The sequence below is a fragment of the Phodopus roborovskii genome, unplaced genomic scaffold (genome assembly GCF_943737965.1).
Source record: "Phodopus roborovskii unplaced genomic scaffold, PHOROB, whole genome shotgun sequence".
Lineage (NCBI taxonomy): Eukaryota > Metazoa > Chordata > Mammalia > Rodentia > Cricetidae > Phodopus > Phodopus roborovskii.
Genome location: NW_026126418.1, coordinates 41,393,860 through 41,414,221, shown reverse-complemented (window position 1 = coordinate 41,414,221; position 20,362 = coordinate 41,393,860). Strand labels below are relative to the sequence as shown.

Here is a 20,362-nt window from a genome sequence, read left to right as displayed (position 1 = left end):
TGACAATAGAGTTAAACAAACACATAGTAGACTGAGTTGATGATGTGCTTACTTTGGATTAAAATATATATTAACTCTGATTATCATACTTATGTAATCTTAGCCTTCTGGAACTGCATCAACTCCTATGTACTTTACAATTGAATAGAACTAAACAAATCACAGGAACTCTGTATCATGCCCTGTATACCTGAAACAACTCTTATTATCAATTTCACCCTTTTAGACAGGGTTTAATTGTCTTCCATTCTGATTGTTGAGTTTACACAGACGTGTCTTCATGGCCTTCATCATCCAGGAAAATATAGATAAAATGCTTGTTGGAGAGCACTTTAGAATTTAGCAGGCTAATTTATTATGCCAGCATTTCACTTGTAGTCTAGGAGTTAATAATGCTAACGATAATAGATACAGGGTTTATTTCTCTGGTAGAAATGCAATGACACAATAGAAGTATATTAAATATTAAACATATTTTGTAGAGTAATATACTAAGGCAAGAGCAACCAATCTGCACAAATAAGATTAGATACCGGTGCAAGACTGTAAGTGTTTAAAAACATTTTTACATATTTCTACTAACAGTTTTTATATGCTCAAGTAAATTGCCAAGTTAAAAATCAGTGAGCTGCATTAAAGTCATTTGATTAGTTTTTAATGCACATGAAATTGAGTTACAGTTTACAAATCAATTTTTCAAGTTTTATTACAATGCATTGAAGGTCAATGCCTACTCTTACTCATTTTTCAATAGTTACATCACACCCCGCCCTCTAAAGAACACCCAGTAGCTCTCTTCAGTTAATTACCACACAGGCATTTATTTTGCTCCTGTCATTTAGTCACATCCAAGGTGGTACAGATGGTCTTTTCTGCACCACTAGGTTAATATGACCATGTTGTATTGCATTACAGATTTAGTTGTCTCCATGTAGTTCACGCGGAAAGAATATGTATTGAGAAATTTGCGCACTGCTATATGTCCTTAATGGATGGAATATAAAATGGAGATAAGTGTAACTGTTGTGGCTTTTAACTCTTCAAAAAATGTCTTGCTAAGTTTTCAGATTTTATTAAATTTACTTTCTTACTTGGATAGTTAGATTTTATTTAGTTTCATGTCTACTAAAATAGTAAACCTGAAATAGGAAAAAAAAGTCATTTTTTCACAACTCTTATACATTGTCAGATAAGGATAAATACTGAGAAACTACTTCTATGAATGTAATTTTGCTTGAATACAGAGTTTAAAAAACAAGTCCTGTTGGCTATGTACATTAGAAATAGTCTTTCTTGGTGGGGGAGGGGAATGAATATTCACAGAAAAAAATTTCACCTAACTTTTAATCATTAATTTTTCTTACAACTGCAATTTCTTGTTTTCTTCATTCCATTTATTATCATTTTACAATCTTCTAGAGCACTGATGATCCAATAATTTACTACTAAAACTCACTATGTGGCTTGCCTGGTTGTTCCTGGTTGAGTTTTGTGTGGAGAGGAGGGATCCTTAAGTGTAAATTGTTATGTAAATAGTGAAGGATTGAGGTGCATAAGGTTGACTGGATCACTGAAAACACACTTGCTGGGCAGTGGTGGAGCACACCTTTAATACCAGAGGCAAGTAGATGTTTGTGAGTTCAAGGCCAGCCTGGCCTAGAGATGGAGTTCCAGGACAGCCAAGGCTACCTGGAGAAGACCTGTCTAAAAAAAAAAAAAAAAAAAAAAAAAATGAAGAAAGGAAAAAACAGACTATGTAATGTAGAGTATGTACACATTTTTATGGGAATGCATAGTGTACCTCAATTTCCCCTGAAACTTTCTGGAAGGAAATGGGGCTCCAGTGCAGCTCAGCTCAGAATTACAGCTGCTGGTGACTGCTCTCAGGCCTTACTATGTTTCTAACTCTGCCCTGACCCTTCATGCCTTAAGGCTCAAGATTTCAGGATTGCAATGTGATTTTCAATTCTCTCCTGCTCTTGGAGCCTTTTGGATATGAAGGGATCAGACCCTCACCCAGCCCTCTGCTTTGACAACCATGACATACTGAAGAAAAGACTCAGCAAATGTGCTTGCCTGAGCTTGCCTCCAATCACTAGTAGGTCAAATACTCTCCACTTGGCAAGGAACCAATCAGAAATTTGCTGGCAAGCTTTGGGAAAGCTTTACGAGCCATATATGGTAAAAGTGGTGTAATAGTGACTTGCAGAGTATAGCAACCATCCTGGGAGAACCTATAGGCCATAGCAATCAGTTAACTGATGCACACAGGACAGGTCACCCAAGCCCACACCAGTCCTGAGACTGTTTGGTATCCCTGGACATGCCCTTTACCCTATGCAATAAATTCCCCACCTGTGGTTCCCTGGGGTCCTTCTCACACCACACACCACGTAGGAGGGACAAAAGACCTGATTTAATGGAGTTGATTTGATAAATAATAAAAGACTCTTTGCTTTTGCATCATAATGGACCTCTTGGTGATTTGGGGGTTCAGAATTTGGGCACAACAGATCTCTGCATCACCCAGTCACTGGCTGCAGCCCTTGGGAAAGAAAGGTCATAACCCTGTGTAAACCTATTCCTATCTATGAGCAGGATCCTCAGACTAACTGCTCTCAGTTTGGTATGTCTGACAATCCACTTTGAGTATATTTTGTTATTACAATCAGGAGCAAAGAAATAGTCCAGTAAGGAGGAAGAAAAAGAGTCACCTTTTGCTCTGGAAAGGTTGTCATAAATGAGTTCTGCTGTCAATTATTGAGAATAAGAATTGAGCCAGACAGCAGTGGCTCACACCTTTAATCCCAGCACTTGGGAGGCAGAAGCAGGAGAATCTCTGTGAGTTCAGGAGATCTGATCTACAGAAAAGGTTCCAGGACAGCCAGGGGTTACACAAAGAAACCCTATCTCAAAAATGAAACAAGCAAACAAAAAACCCAAAAACCAAACCAAAACAAACAAAAAAAAAACAAAAAACAAAACAAAACAAAACAAAAAACCCAAAACCAACCAAACAAAACATACACACACACACACACATACAAAAACAATACCCAACCAACCAAACAACAGCAAAAAAAAAAAAAAAAAAAAAACTACCAAAAAAGAAAGAATTGAATGGGTTTTTCTAAATTCAGGGTATTCATACAGCTAACATTTAATTGAAAACCTTAATAATGTAGCTCAATAAGTTCAGTAAGAATGGATATGTAGAGGGACATAATTTAATCCACAGTCAGATATAGTAAAAGATCAAATTTGATAGGGGAAACAGAAAATGACTGACCCATCAATCAGCCTTTTCTTTTGATGGAGAGAAGTGTGAAAGAATAAGGTGAGGTTTTCCTACTCCTAAGTGAATGAGGTGGTATGTCTTGTCATCGAAGGGCTGCAACAACAACCCAGAATATTGCCAAAGAAGGCTGCCATTGGCAGCTACACTGAAAAAAAAAAAAAAAAAAAAAAAAAAGTACTGATCAACTGGCTATCAAAACAAATCAGAATTTATGGGGCTCTTTGAATGAGCATATGTGATTAGTAAAGACACATAAGACTAACTCTCCAATGATACAACCTTAGAGCAGGTTATATCAGTGAAAACAAGACCATATGAAGGAAGGGAGTCAGTGAGGAATGGGCCAATTGGGATCTTGAAATAATGTGAGTGGCAGGACGCTGTATGAATGTTAGGGGTCAGCAAGAGCTGCATCAAAGCATGAGGACAGTTGCAGCAGCAGCAAATTCTTCTGAACTTGTTAAAAATTGCTGCTGGTGTCTGAGAAACTCTGCTTCCAGTCTGGCCATATCTTCATGACAGCAGGGAGGCAGCAAACAAGAGATTTGTATAAGAGAGATAAGCAAGAAGACAGGGTAATGAGATGGACTGCTTTTAACCACTCAAGGTTAAAATCATTCAGTAATAAGACACAGAGAATGACTGCAACACACCAACATTATATATGCCTAATTAGATCTCCATGTACTTGAAATAACCACTGAATCAATAAATGCATGATTCTACCATACTATTATTAAGTTTCTGTCTGGTATATGTACATTTTTCTTCTCTCCAAATGCCAAGTTAAAGAAACAACTAAGATCTCCTGGAAGTGATAATATCTTAACTTATGTTGGTTCTGGATGATCATGCAGCCATCATGTAAATGGAAACTCTAAATAGAATATTCAAAACATTAATGAGGAATAGCCCAGTTTCCCAAATGCTGTATGACTAGAGAGTGACCATGATTTTCATGTTGCTGGGTAACAAAATATTCCATAAGATGTTCACACGGGGGCCTCAGATATGCTTATGCTGCCCTAGGTACTGATCAATATCCATTGTTAATGAAGTATTTTTCCTCCCAATAACAAACACTTCAGTTTCTCTTAGATATATATTCTTTGCACATATAGGAAGGAAACTATGATATAAATTTGACAAAACTTTTTCTGTATTTGTTTTTGCTACAATGCCATGGTTTCTTTTTCTCTATCAAATTTAATCCTTAAACACAAGACTTTCAAAGAAAGGATGAAAGTAAACATTATTTCCATCATAAAACCTTTAATTAAATTCCATTGAATAGCAGACTGTTTCTAAAGTAATGTGTGTTGATAAGGGAATTCTGTATTACCACAGCAGCTTCTCGTCTTTGAATTAAAGAATGACATTCAGCTCCAATGGAGAATAGTAAAAGCCTGGTGACTGCCCTTCTGCAAATGAACTACGTGGAATGATTCTTTGTTTCTTCCTTGCTTGGGGTCATAAAGCAGACACACATTTGAGAAAGTAATGTAGCTATGGAGACAAATGTATGTTTATGTCTTAATTATCTTGAATGAGTCCAAAACATAGAAATAGGTTTTAGTGGCTTAAATTAGACACACAATTACCTAAATTATCAAATGTTATTTTGTATGTATAAACTGAGTTTCAGTTGAAGCTTTTAGGATAATTTAAACTTTTATTTTAGTAAGAATAATAGTAAAATTTGCTCCCAAAGATATAATTTTATTTTTTTAAAAGATAATGTGATCTTTTAAAGAAGAGTAAATGAAGAAGTTCACTTCTGAAAGTTCTCATCAAAATAAAGCCTATAGAGATTTGAGGTTAGTTTTCTTCATGACTTATATTTTATTTTACTTAAAAACACTTATATGAATATTAGTTAACTTAGACCATGGCACCAGAATGACATAAAGTTTTATATACACAGAGTACTGAATTTCTGTGCTTCTGAGTCAGCAATTTTGGCATAGGAACTAAAAACTTGATTCCAAGCATGTTGCCTATTCATAGCAATAGTCTTACCACGTGGAGAGTCATTGCCCTGAGCAACCTAGTTGATGTTCACTCAGTTCATAATAAATTAAGAATTATATGTGAAAGAACATATGCATTCATTTTTATTACATACATGGATGCTTACTATTTGGGAAGGATTTCTAGAGGAACAAGAAAGAACATGTAGCCTCTTTGAAATTGAGCTAAAGGCTTTCTGGCCACATTAGATTATTATTCTCTAATACCCCACAGTTCTCATCTTTCTTTTTATTCTTGACTTTTAAAATTCATTTTTATGTATATTTAAAAATTAAGATTACATTTTTTATTTATAATCTACAATTTTATACAGATTATTGTCTACCTGGCAAGTAGATATTCCCAATGTGACAGCAGACCAAAATGTGAAGTGTTATGTTCCCACAGGAGCAGACCACATAGATCAGCTTGGATAAGGTGAGATTTCCACAGGAAAAGAGTCTTTTGATATACATATGCTACAAAATGACAACATTCTACTAGACAAAAAAGACTCAGTGAAGCAATATGAGAAGCTATAGAAGATGAAGCTAATGAAATAATGGAAGCTGCTCTGATGTAGATATTTGTATTTCAAACATATAGTAATTTGGAGTTTTATGTTTTTTGGCAACAAAAAGGTATTATAAAGGATAGAAATGGTGGATTACTGTAATCTGAGTGAAGCAATGTTTTATGTGATGTTGGAGAAAAGAAGCTGAAGGGAGGAATTAAAAGTATGAGACCTTAGATCAAGTAAGATGTGTTAAAGTTCTTTCTGGGTGGAATAATTATAGTGCAATATAAGATAGAGCTATTGAGTGAAGTGATGGATGTACTTGGTCTACCCTTTTGATGGGAAATGAGAGAATTCAATGGAATGAAAAGCATAACATACTATGCTTTAGTTGGATGACTTGGTTAATACAACATCCATGATGGTCAAAGGATTCTGAGTGAGAGGGACCAGAGATTTGAAAGCACATTTAACTTGAAAGGGTAAACCTTCCAGAAGTACTAAAATATTCCAAAGAACACACCTAATGGACCATTGGATCTATCTGGCTCAAAGTGATGAGAAAAGACTAAAGAAGTTGTGATCTGAAATGTTGGTTTGTGGAAAGGACTGAAGCTGTAGGTAACAAATAAAACTGTCCAAGCAATGTGTACAGTGATGACTCCTAAAGTAGCTTCTGGAAGATGAAGAGTGTTTGAGGGTGGAATAAGAGGGAGTTTTGGAGTGTGGTGCTGGTAGAAACTTGTCTAGAATGTGTTAGCACCAGGGTCGAACCCTAGCACTGATGAGAGACAGACAGATAATGAGAGTGAGAATGGGAAAGTAGAAGTAGAAAGAAAGGCGAGAAGCAAATTTAACTCACCTATGTGAAAGATAGTCTAGAGAATGAATGCAGAGAGCTCAACTCTGTTGTTCTGTGGAATGAAGGGAAGGGTGGGGACAGAGATACATATGGAGTTCAAACACCTACAGTCAGAGACAAATAATAGGAACCCAAAACCAAATTATACACAAAAGTTAAGGAGATATGTATTGAGCACATGTAATAGAATAACACAGGCCCTGTCAAAAAGGGGTTGCTAGGATTCTGTGCTGACATAATGAATATTTGGGGTGTGGGATATATCCTAATTTTAATATGCAATATCCAAATTTTAAAAGCTGGCAACAAATTCAACTAATTAAAACTTTAAAAAATATGATGTGATATAAACAAAATGTGGCTGTTGAAATTCAGGCTATTTATTCTCAGCAGCTTGAGTATGAGCAACAGAGGAAGGAGCCAGAGGAAAACATTGGCATGGGATGGAGACACTTGGGAAGATGGATTTGAAAGAGCAGGATAGTACAGATCCTTAGGGGATATGTAAGTTTTACTTACAATTTGTCAACTGAAGGTGGCATGTAGTTGCTGAGGAATTTCCACCCAATCCCTCCTTTACCCCTTCTGCCATAGGCAGAAGAAAAGTTTTTCATGGTGTGACTAAGGAATTGACTTGAAGCCACAGTCAGAAGAACTCTACTGGAGGTTGGAAGTACTTGCTAGGGAAAATGGGCAAAAAACTAAAACAGAAAAAGCATCTCAAATACAAACATACATACATACGTGTGTGTGTGTGTGTGTGTGTGTGTGTGTGTGTGTGTGTGTGTGTGTGAGGCTTCAGTAACTCAGGGCCAAGCTTCTTCTGGCCCCAGCTTCTACTGGCCCTGGGTTCCAGTTAAGTTTGACTTTCAGTTTCTGTATACTCTATTAAAGCAGGAAAAGGAGCCCCAGCCAATCAGATTTGGAATGACCTAGTCCCAGCCAATTAGGTCCAGGATGGCCCACTTCCTCACACCCCTCAGTCCTAGTTGCCTATAAAAGGAGCCTGCCAACTGTGGTCAGGGTGGTAGCTATTTTGTTTTCTGTGTGATAGACTTCAGCATCCTGGAATAAACAACACTATTGCTGATTGCATATGTGAGTGACTGTCTGTTTTGTGGAACACTCCATGCACCCTAACATAGTCAATTAATAGCTTGATTAAATACATTTTCTAGGAATACGAAAACTTCCAGGTTCTGGCTATTACAAATAATGCTGCTATTCACATAGTTGAACAGATGTCCTTGTAGTATGAACGTGTATCCTTTGGGTATATGCCTAAGAGTATACTTGCTGGGTCTTGAGGTAGATCAATTCCCATTTTCCTGAGAAACCCAGAATCTGGAAGCAATCTAGATGCCCTACAACTGAAGACTGGATAAAGAAAATGTGGTACATTTACACAGTGGAGCACTACTCAGCTGTAGAAGACAAAAACATCTTGAAATTTATGGGCAGATGAATGGAACTAGAAGAAACCATTCTGAGTGAGTTAACCCAGACACAGAAGGAAAAACATGGTATGTACTCATTCATAAGTGGATATTAGACATAGAGCAAAGGATAACCAGCCTACAATCTAAAACCCCAGAGAAGCTAGGAAACATGGAGGATCCTAATACATGACTCACCCCACCACAGAAGGAGAAAGGGACAATATCTCCTGAGTAAACTGGTAACATGGTGGGAGGGGAAAGAAGGTAAGAGAAAGTGGAGGAGAGAAAGGGAGGGGAGAGGAGAACATGAGGGTTTAGGAAGGTAGAGTTGGGAGAAGAGAGGAGAGCAAGGAAAGAGATACCTTATTGAATGAGCCATTATGAGCTTAATGAGAAACCTGGCTTTAGGAAAATCTCCAGGAATTCACAAGGATAACCCCAACTAAGAATATAAGAAATAGTGGAGATGCTACCTTAAATGTCCTTCCCTGATAATGAGATTGATGACTCCCTTAAATGCCACCATAGAGCCTTCATCCAGTAGCTGATGGGAGCAGAAGCAGAGATCTACAGTTAAGTACTGGGCCAACTCCTGGAGTCCAGTTGTAGAGAGGGAGGAGTAATAAGCATAGGGTTCAAGACCATGCTGGAGAAAACCACAGAAACAGCTGACCTGAGCAAATGGGAGTTCATGGATCCCAGTCTGACAATTGGGGAATTAACATAAGACCAAACCAGGTTCCCTGAAGGTGAGTCTCAGTTGGGAGGCCTGGGCAATCTATGGTGCCACTGGCTCTGGAACCAATATTTATCTCTAGTTTATGAATGAGATTTTGGAGCTTATTCCCTATGAAGGGATACTCTGTCAGCCTAGACACAGGAGGAAGGGCCTCTGTCCTGCCCCAAATGATGATCAGGCTTTGATGATCTGACATAGGAGGCTGTACCCTCTCTGAGGAATGGATGTGGGGTGGAATGAGGAGATGGAGGGGGAAATGGGAGGGCAGTAGGGAGAAGGGACTGGGACAGGTATATAAAATAAGATTGTTTTTTATTTAAATAAAAATCTAAAAAAATCACAAAGAGAATGAGAAAACTTAAAGATCTTCTAGCTTATTAGAAAATACCCAAATTGTAGCATAAACTCAAAAAATCACGGACTTTTGACAATAAGCAATATAGTTTTAAACTGAGACTCAAAATGTTTTACATATGCATTCATTTTCTGTTTGAACATTAATCTTAGTTTATTTTCCTGTTGCTATGACAAAATCGCCTGACAAAAGTTAGTTAAGGATGAAAAGCAATTGGATTGTTGGCTTTGAAGTAATATCACTATGTTAAGGGTTGACATTGTTATAGAGCAAGACAGTTACAGAGGTTCTACCATTTTATATCCTTGCTAAGGCCATTTCAGGTTTAACTAGAATTTGATCTGCTTGTTGGAGAATCTCAAGGAAAATTATTGAACTCTACTCTAGGAACCTGAGGCAAAGATGCCCCAGCTGACTTACCTCAGCTTCTGTTAAACTGCCTGCTCTACAAATAAACCTCCGCCTCTAGCTAACTGCTTATCTTAGCTTCTGTTAAACTGATTCCTTAAGCAAAACCTGTCCCTGAAGCTGCAGCTTCAGAGTAAGATACAGTATGTAGTTTTTATCTTTAAATGTTCCCTGTTCTAAAAGTTAAGGGCTATACTTAAGTCCTGAATACCTGAGTATAGTCTCAGCTGGTTGGAATAAATACTTTCAATTGGCTATAAATTGTGTTTCAGTGGACATCTCTGATAGACCCCCCCTTAACAATAATGTATTGTTCCAAAGACATGTATTCAAATTTCACCTTCCCTCCTTCCCTCTCACTCTCTTTCTCTCCCTCTTTTTCTTCCTCCCTCTCTCCCTCTTTCCTTCAGCCCTCCTCCAGTTCTTCTCTGGATTCCTTACCCCCACCTCTCTTTTCCTTTCTGGCTCTTTATCCAAAGATGTTTGAAAGACCAGAACCTTTATTTTGTAATGACAGTAAAATTTTACTCTCAAAGAAATAAATCAGTGTGGTTTGTCAGAGATGAGACATAACGTGAAATATTATCAAGCAAAATTTTGGTCTTTTAAACTTTTGTGTTGATTTAACAATCCACTATTCAAAATCTGACACTAAGTTAAGGGAAATAGAGAACAAAATGACAGAAGGGTTTGAGCAAAACCAATACACTAGCTGTAAATAATAAGACTTTGAAAAGCCATGGAAACAATTGTATCTGCATTATTTTTAACCTTCTCCAGTGATTTCTTGTGTGAGTGACAGCTACATCATAGGGGAACCACACATATTCACAAAATAAGGAGCAGAATCTTTACTGGCATTATCAAGACTTCCCCTGGACATGCCAGTCTAACTAAACATAAAATGCCATGGAGCTGTGTCTGTATTCTGGAAGCAAGTATGTAGATTTCTTTCAAATTTGGAAACCAAGGTATTAATTCAACATTTATATTTTAGTTCTAAATGAATGCATTATCTTTTTTCTAAATACCACCCTCTGCTATAGTGTGGGCACACTGTCTATTTCTTACTTCCATAAGAAGAAGCGCTATACTAGACATTATTCCATGGATAAAATGAAGCATATGAGAAAATGGTTAAAAAAATAAACTACTCATTCCCTCTGTGAACAAAGAGATATTCATGTATATTTACAAATATTCACAGATGTTCATGGCAGAGAAGGCATATACCACTGAGCTTCATTCTCATACACCAGTAGTGATTGAATTTGATAAGAAAACATATCAAAATTGAAGTAGGTGTCATTTTAAAGACACAATGTTTGGGATCAGAGTTTTTTATAGTAGTTTAATTTTATTTCAAAGCACATCTTTTGGAAGATTTATAAATTACAGCTTTTTCAAGAAATTTTCTCAAATACGGTATTTTTTCAGGGTGAAAATTCAGAAGATTGGCATTATATAACATTAATGTATCTTTTCCAATTTAAGAAAAATTAAATTTTTCCTGCTATTTAGACTTGGCAAAGGAAGTAACTGATACTATGAAACATGTTTAATTGTTTGATTTTGTATTAAATTCAGGTTTATACTTACAGGGAGGAACCTGTGACGCATGCACCACAAACATTGTATAGCTAAGGATAATGCAGGATAAAACCCCATGCAAAAGCATAACCTGCCATAAAGCATGACCAGTATGTGTGTGTGTGTGTGTGTGTGTGTGTGTGTATGTGTATGTGAAATAAACAAAAAATTCCATTATATGGTTGTTATGCTTGAACTTTTTAGATAATAGCTTTGTATTTCAATGTCAAAAGGTTGGACATGAGGGGTGATGGCTCATTCAGTAAACTGCACACCTGAGAATGTTGACTTGAGTTTTACCATAAGAATCCATGGCTTTGTGAAAGTTTGAAGACCAGATTCTGATTCCAGAACCCCAACCAGTGGGCATGGTAGCCACTGTAGTCTCAGCATTCAAGAGACAGAGACAAGAGATTTCTAGGGCAAACTGGCTAGCTAGACTAGCTAGAACTGATGAACTCCAAGTTCACTGAGGGATTCCCATTCAATAAATAAAGAGAAAAGTGATCGAGGAAGATAGATGTTGTCAACTTCAGGGCCCCTCATGTACATATACATTTGGATGTGTACCCACACAATCCACTCATACACATATGAACATAAACATATACACATACACACATGATAAAGCATAAGTAAACACAAAGTTGGCTGCAGTAATGCAGGCCTAGAATCTCAGCAGCAGAGAGTCAGACAGGAAAATCACCAGTCTATCTGAATCAGTAAGTCCCTGCCACAGTGGGAGACCTGATATCAAAACTAAGGATCAGAGTCATAGAAAAAGTCACCAATGTCAATCTCTGACCTCTACTTATAAATATGATCTCACATCAAAGTTTGGATATGATGGGAGCATAGGCTTTTGGAAGCATGCTTTTTGTTTTAAGCATGTTGTTATTTGATATACATAAAGTATAGGATTTTGAAGTTTGTATTATTAACATTTTGTGATGTTTTCCAGCATCCCCTAAAATTACCAGGTATATAATTTTTATATGAATTTTTATATGAATCCTCTCCCTATCATAGACATCCATAAAGAGAGGTCAAATCAAAGCACCCATAATACATGTGTAGAGCATTGTTATATAAATACCTTTAGACTTCAATTTTCATCTGCACCTAAAAATGATCAATCACCTAGAACTAAAGAGCAGGATTTGCTGAGGAGAGCACAGGACTAGTTGGAAAACAGAGCCACACAGAAGCTATGTAGGGAAAATGGAGGCACCATTCTTAGAACAATGAACTGCACTCTGAAGGCTCCTCTTGCAGAGGAGTGTCCACCCTGGAGAAGAAATAGGAAGTGTGTGATAAATACGGCCAGATGACTAGTTATATCAGACCCCAGATTCTAAACCACTAGAATGGTCAAGGAGACTGGCACCAAGGAGACTGGCATTAGACTTCTTGTCAGCAACACTTAAAGGAAGAAAATTATGAATAGTCGGTTTGAGTTACAGGCCAATACAAGTGCAAGGCTATACTCAGATTGCTATTATCTGCCAATGCTCTCCTTTGAGCATTGAAGCTATGGAAGAACAGTGTTTTTATTTGTCACTATTGCTATGCTGGAACACCATGACCAAGGCAACTTACAGAGGGAATAGTTTAGTCAGGTTCATGGTTCTAGAGGGATGATAATTCATCAAGGTGGGGAATAAACAGATATGGCAGCTGTAGTGGAAGCTTAAATCTTAAAATTGCAAATACAAAGCAGAGAAACTGAACTAGGAATGACCTGAGTCTTTAAACTCTAAAAGCTCTCCCTCCATGGCACACTTGATCCAGCATGTCCATACCTATAAATTTACCCAAACTACCACTACCTGGGTATTAAGTATTCACATGCCTGAGGCTATGGTAGACATTTTTCATTCAAACCTATACCCTGTTGAATAAGAAATTGTTCTGAGAAAACTTTACAAAAATAAGTTTTAATTTAGTAAGTTATGTTGGGGAAACTGAGGAGATCTATGGGAATACTGTTTATATGTTACTAGAAATTTAAGATGAAAACAAAAGTAATATGAAAAATGTTCCATAACTGACAGACTAGAAAATAACATCAAAAAAAAAAAAAAAAAAAAAAAAAAAAAAAGAGAGGTCAGGGGGTGTGGATACGAAATATAAGACAGATTTATTTGGGTGACTTGTTGGCACGATATAGGAGTCTAATGCTATAATTCAAACTAACAAATCAAGTAGCTGACTAAAGATGTTTAGGACTAAAATTACAGATTCAAAGAAATATATTATTAATTGAAATTGTATGGTGGGAAAGGCAGAAAAAAACCTTTGAGCTAATTTTCTTTTCACTCAAAGTAAGGAATCAAAATTCATTGTGTGATGAGGATGATGATAGGGATAAATCTATAAATTCAACACACTATATAATTGTAGATGTTTGGCACCCAATAAACTATTTTATAAAGATAACTATTAGAAAAGTAAAAATGTTACCAAATATAGAAAGAAGTATATATAGACTGAAATAACCTAACGGTAACACAATAAAATGGAATAGATCAACACAGAATGCTATCATTATAAAAACAATCAATTTTATTGATAAACATGCACTTCCACTAGAACTATAATCAAACAAAAGGGAAGTATAACATCTTAATGAGCATCAACAAAATAAACATCAAATGGATGGAATGGTTCAACTGAAACAAATCTTAAAATTTAGTTTAAAATTCAGCAACAAAAGGGAAAGATTCATGTGTCATACACCAAGAGCCAGGAGACTGAGTTGGAAAAATCACTAAATGATCACACAAAACATCTTCTAACAGGATGAACTGTCTTATTTTACCAATATAAAGTTAATTATATGAAATATTGGATTTTTAAAAGTATCTTTTATGGCTTCATTGGTCCATTATCTTAACTGAGGTATTTTTTTTTTCTTTATAACCTAATAGTTTATCAAACAGTACAAATTCTTTATACCATGTAAAGTATGTTTGTAAACAACCTAAGTGTTTTCAGTAAAGTATTGATAAAGTAATCAGCATGACGGAGCACACCTTTAATCTCCATACTATGGAAGCAGATGTAGTCTGTTTGGGGCCAGCCTAGACTACATACTGAGTTTAGGAGGCATCTAGAGCTACATAGCATGACCTTGTTCCCCATGTCCCCCCCAAAAGGCATTGGTAAAATATATCATGACATACCTGAGACATATGACTGTCAAAGTCGATGATAAATACTGTGGAGGGTCAAAGATTAAAATCAGCTACAGCTATGTGATATAAAATAGTAATGTTTCCTATGTGAGAACTGACTCAGGCAAATGACTACAGTAGCAGCAGAATATGAGGACTGTATGGACATGTGGCTTTGTACTTACGGTTTACAGATTTGACTGGTAATATTGGGTTTACCCTCTCTGGGGAGGCAGCATTGTCTTCATCTGTCACATACTCAAAATTAATGATGAACATCATAGCTACACCCTCTTGGTTCTTCACTGGGATTATGTGGGTGTTACAAATGAAAGTGGAACCTAAAGAGAGGAAACAATGAATGTTAGATAAAAAAAATACACTTTTTGTGTGCAATAATAATGAAATTGAAATATATTCCTATAAAAATTTGTCTTAAATGACTACTCACATTCAATAAAATAGCTTAATTTTTACATAATTTATTTCACATCTATTGAATTTATATACACACTTTATATACATAATTCGGTTACTATATTGTGAAAAAACACAATATCAAACCCTACATTAACTTTAATAGTGCATGAAAATATTTTCAAGATTCTAGAAAACACTATCATCCATGTGCTACATATTTGTCTTAAATCTATGTCTATGAGAAATATTCTTGATTTTGGAATTAAAAGTTATATCCCTTTTCTTAATTTCTTGGACACAGTAAATTGCTGTCTATCTTACATGTGCTGTAAATAAATGAGAAAAATTCACAGTATTCAAATGGCATTGCTTTTATTTGGATTTATTTTGTTAAGAAATGGGGAAATGTCTATATTATTGTATTCATTTTTTTCTATATTGCCATTAGCTACCACCGTTGATCCACCAACAAAATCTTTGCAATTTATGATCTATAAAATACAGCTACTTGCCTTCTGTCTGATTCCTTGGAGCTGACAACTAGTAATCCTCAAACTGCTCCCTTCCATCCTTATCTTCTGAATGTTTGCTCTATTCAGTCAAAGTGAGAGTAATCTCATAAGTTACGGGTTTGTTTTAGTCAATTGTAAATGTAAAAACTTCAGAAAGCAATCCTAATCACTCAGATGATAACATGTATTGTGATTATTCCCATTTAAAGATTAGTTGAGATTATCTTGAGGAGAACTATGTTTCAGTGACAAAGTCAGAGGGGTATATGAAGGCTGACAGGAGATTTAAGGGAACTGTGAGAAAATGGCAGACATCTGGAAATGAGGGGCAAAGGTGTGGATAGATAGCAGGTTTGAACCAAAAGCCCAGCATCTTCAAGAACCACAGGATGCTGACATTTCAAAATGGCGCTGCAAATTCTATTGCAAGCAAAACAAGGAGTGAAAGAAGCCCCTTCCTCCCTGCAGAGTCCTGTATCATGGTTCATGCCACTGGAGCTGAGAAATAAGCTGTTTATGATACTGTTATAGATGGAGGACTTTGTGGGATGAGACTGGACAGCTGTTTGCATTCGTTAAATTGTTCCAATGATGTCTAATTTCTACAGAGCTGACTTACAAATACCTCTTTAGAGCACACACTCCTTGTATCTTAGAGATACCAAAGTATTAGTCATATTTTATTGTCTAAATACTGGTAGTCTTCCAAATTTGAAATGGAACAGAACCTGACATAATATCAAATATAGGTAATAGTAGCCCACACTTTACAGATGCTAAAAAAATTATGCTTTAAGAACGATTTGCTGCACCTCCAGTCTTAAGCTGTATCTTCAGTTCATCTAATAAAATAGTTAGCTAGAGCTCTTGTCGAAGTTCCCATGGTAACAAACAGGCCAACTTTAGTAAACACAAAATAAGCAATTTAAGAGTGCCCCATTAGAACTAAATATAGCAGTGCCATGGGCCAGGCATCACAATGCATGCTGGTTAAACAGACTGAAGAGATGTGAGAAATAGCCATTATGTACTTTCCTAATGAGTCAAAATACATATTGATTTTACCACTTAAAAATGACATTTCCTACACCATTTAGAATATAATTGTGAATCTACAGATTTGTTATTCATCTGTTTCATATCTTTCAGCATTTGAGGTATACTGCTGATTGTGAAGCAAAAACATAAAATAGATCTTTGAGAAATCAATAAGTAGAAGTTGCAAGGATGGAAATCTAATAGGCTTGCAATAGAACAGAGTTGTTTTGCATTGGCTGATAACAAGAAAAATCATGCCCTTCCATATGAATGCTTGAAATTTACTGTCGGATACTGAAAAGCATGTAATTACTGTACCCCAGGAAAACAGTTCAGTGCACATATATCAGCTCCATACCTCATTACATACATATAATTAATATGAGATTTATTGCTTACTATGATTGCTTCCTACATGCTTCCATTAAGTAATATATCCTTTTTACAATCAACTGAAGACTCACAGTTACGTGCTTTTCCAGTTTTAGTTTGGAGGACTGGCATATCCATCAATCTTGTGTAGTCTCTGGAAGGCACCCAGTGAAAGGAGAGACACAGAATATAGAGGAGGAGGAGCATATATGGAATATATTTTAGCTTGCATAATTCTAAAAATTGCAAACTCTGTTGAGTTACTGCTTCTGGGAAGCAACATTTCTGTCAGAGTTATCATTCTGTAATTGTTAATATGTTTTCCAGAATGAAATGATAGAGGCAAAAGAATCAGAAACATAATTCATGAAGCACTACTTTAATAATGAAGAAGGCTTATTCATTGATATTTAAATAGCATTAATTTAGGAAAAAAATTAAAACCTTGTTAAGGTGCATCATGTATTCAAATGTAATTAATAGTGTTTCTTAAGAGGCAGAATATTTACAATAACATTATCCATTATTTATACAGTTATACACATGCAATTATGCAGTATTATTACTAGTTAGACATGGGTTCATTTCCATATTTTGTTTCCTAAATGAAAGCCTTTCCAAAGTGGAAAAGGTTATTTAGGAGAAGCGGCACTCTTTTTAAATAACTTTTTCAGAATTTTAAAATTTTAAACTCTTGCTATTAGTCAAGAAATTACTAAGCAAGGTAATTTGAATAATATAACAATTGCTGTTTTATTCATCAATCAGTAGCTTACACTTAGCTGTATTATGAAATAAAATGAAATGAGGGGCCATGATTTTTCTGCATGAACTTTTTCAAATATATTTTATATCTCTAATGTGTAATCACAGGGCATCCTGTGTACCCAAGGAACAATAGGAAAGTCAGAGTAACTCCAGCAATGTGGTGACTATAGAGTGTGAGATGTGAAGGCTGGGTCAAGGGAAATGCAAAACAGCCCACCAACTGGGAACTTCTCTCTCAGTTAAAAAAGTGATAGGGGAATTTCATGCAAAGATTGCTGTTATTTGATTTAAATTTATCACTCTCACATGTGTGCAAACAATAGCTTGTTGAGAAAGTCAGGAAGGAAGTAAAGAAAGGCAAGTGTGTTTAATAGTTTGTACTAGGGTGGTGTGGGTTGAAAGTGCTCAGGTAGAGCCTGCAATGTGTTGGACAGGAGGAATGACATACTATTTCTTAAACTGAGACAGAGTAGGGGAGGAAGTGGTCTTGAAGATTGTGTATATTCATAGAATTTTGAATATGGTAATTCTGAAATTGCTTGTTTGATACCTAGGTGGAGATGTTGAGAAGATAAACACAAGGAGTTGCTGTTAAATTCAGTTTAGGTCCAAGTCAGTTTAGGTCAGTTTGGTCCAAGTCAGAGTTATGAATTTGGAAGTCACTGGGGTAATTAGGTATAGGGAAAGTTTGTAACCTTATTTCAGAGGCACTTCAGAATCAAAGGGAAGATGAACAAGACTCTGTAAAGGTCATGGGGGAACACACAGTGAAGTGGGAAGGGAATCAGGATTGTGAGTCATCATGCCTTCAGAGCCAAAAGTATTGTTAAAGAAGGACTAATATCTCTTGCTAACAGGCATCATGAAATGCCAAAATATACCCAACAATAGATGATTCTTTTAAACTGTTCTATTAATGGACAAACTGCTCACATAGTTCTAGCACAGGTCAGTAGCTATGAAGAATGTATATAAATATATATATATATATATATATACATATATATAGACATAAATATATGTCTATATATATGTTTTTCTAGCAATATATATATATATATATATATACATATATTTGTTGCTAGAAACATTGTGGTGTATTTCAACACAACTGTTTTCAAAAAACTCAATTCAATTTTGTTTACTATAAGATATTTTATTGCCTGAGCCTAAGAAAGGTCTTTCTAATCCAAGATATTTTTTAAGCTTTGCTTTTTTCAGTGTTTACTTATTTCTTCTACAAACAGTACCCATACAAAACATGATCCCACCCATTGTTGAAGATTGCTAGCTCTGGAACTGGAATGTGTGTCTCTGAGTCTCTGTTCTTTATTTTCAGAGTAATCCTCTAGCTGTCCTCAGCTCAGCTCACACTGTCCTTATCTGTATCCTGTTAATAAATTTTATTTTCTAAACTTGATCTTTGAATCAAATAAAGCAAGGTATTAGTATATAATTCTTTATATCATATTAATACGATGATACAGTAGATCATCTCTTCTCATTTGATTTCTATTGCTATGGTTAACAGCATGTCCAAAGAAAGGATTTTATTTTAGCTCACACTTGCATGTCCTCTTCCATCATGGAGGGAAGCCAGAAAATAATTTAAGCAAGAACACAGAGCAGGAGGATCAGGAACTGAATAAAGCAGAGTCCCTAGATGAATGCTGTTTATTATCTTACTTCTCGACTCATTTTCAGTTACTTCATTACCCAAAACAGTACATGCCATCCAGTGATCACACCTTGCACAGAGAGGCCTGAGCCATTCTCCATTAATTAGCAACAAAGATAATGTCCTACAGTCATCCCATAGGGTATAATGGAGGAAGTGATTCTTTAACTGAGTTCCTTTCTCCCAAGGGGGTTTCTAGTTTGCATCAAGTTGGACAAATCTAGCCAGTACATTAAGAACTATGAGGAGACTAATCTCCAATGCTGCAGATTTACAAAGCCATGAAATATATTCCAAGGACATAAAGCAACCTGGAGATGGAGAAGAAATTTCTTTGGGGAAAGCTATCTGTGAGCTTCCCTCCAACCCATCTCATTAGGAACTTTTGTCTAAGATACTCTATAAAACATAAACTTTTGTGGGTCCAAGGCCCTTGAAATTTACCCCATATTGAAAGGTTCTTCTTAAAATTGAGGTAGAGGACAGGCGTTTGAAAAATAATAAAATGTACCATGGGTAAGTTGTGGGCAAGTGGCCCCAATTCTCCAGTTATAGAAGGCAAGAATTTACAGATTTTTCTTCCATAGAGCCAAGCATGTCATTGCTGAGTAACTGGGATAAGACAGTAGTCAGTGATGGCTACTCACTTGAACTCATGTATTGTACTGAACAATTCACACAGGTAGGAATGAGGGGACTCCAGAGGAAGAGGCAGGAGGGAAATCCCCTGATGATAAGGACCATATGAATTGTGAGGAAAACACGCAGGAAGAGGCAGCTAAACAGGGGTAAGGTCAACATAGCCTCTTAAGAGACCATCCATATGTCTGGGAAAGGTAGTGTCAACTCTGAACATCTGATAATACCACAGAAGGCTAACAAACTAGTCAAGTGAAAACTGCTGTGTTCCCCATCTTTCTTTCCTCTCACTTTATACCCAAAGAGGAACAGAAAAACCCAGCTTATTGGGACCTGGGAAAGTGTAGATAGTCAAGGCACACTGCTGATTGTTTAATGCAGGTCAATATTGTATCTTTAGATCTGTTTTCACAATAAAAAGTCAGCAGGAGTCCAATGGTCACAAATGATTCATAAAAGGATATGCCTGTCAAATCTCCATCCAAATATCAGCCAATTATCCTCTGTGATTAAAGTTCATGGGATGGTGACAAACAAGACA

General features: G+C 36.2%; 1 protein-coding gene across 1 annotated transcript in view; it reads right to left on the bottom strand.

Annotated features, from left to right (window-relative positions):
* Positions 1 to 20,362, bottom strand: part of Kcnh7 (potassium voltage-gated channel subfamily H member 7) — a 450,110-nt gene that overhangs the window by 148,496 nt on the left and 281,252 nt on the right. Inside the window, exon 3 of the mRNA XM_051184574.1 lies at positions 14,580 to 14,735. Within this exon, the coding sequence (XP_051040531.1) occupies positions 14,580 to 14,735 (156 nt within the window). The remainder of the gene's footprint in view (positions 1 to 14,579; positions 14,736 to 20,362) is intronic.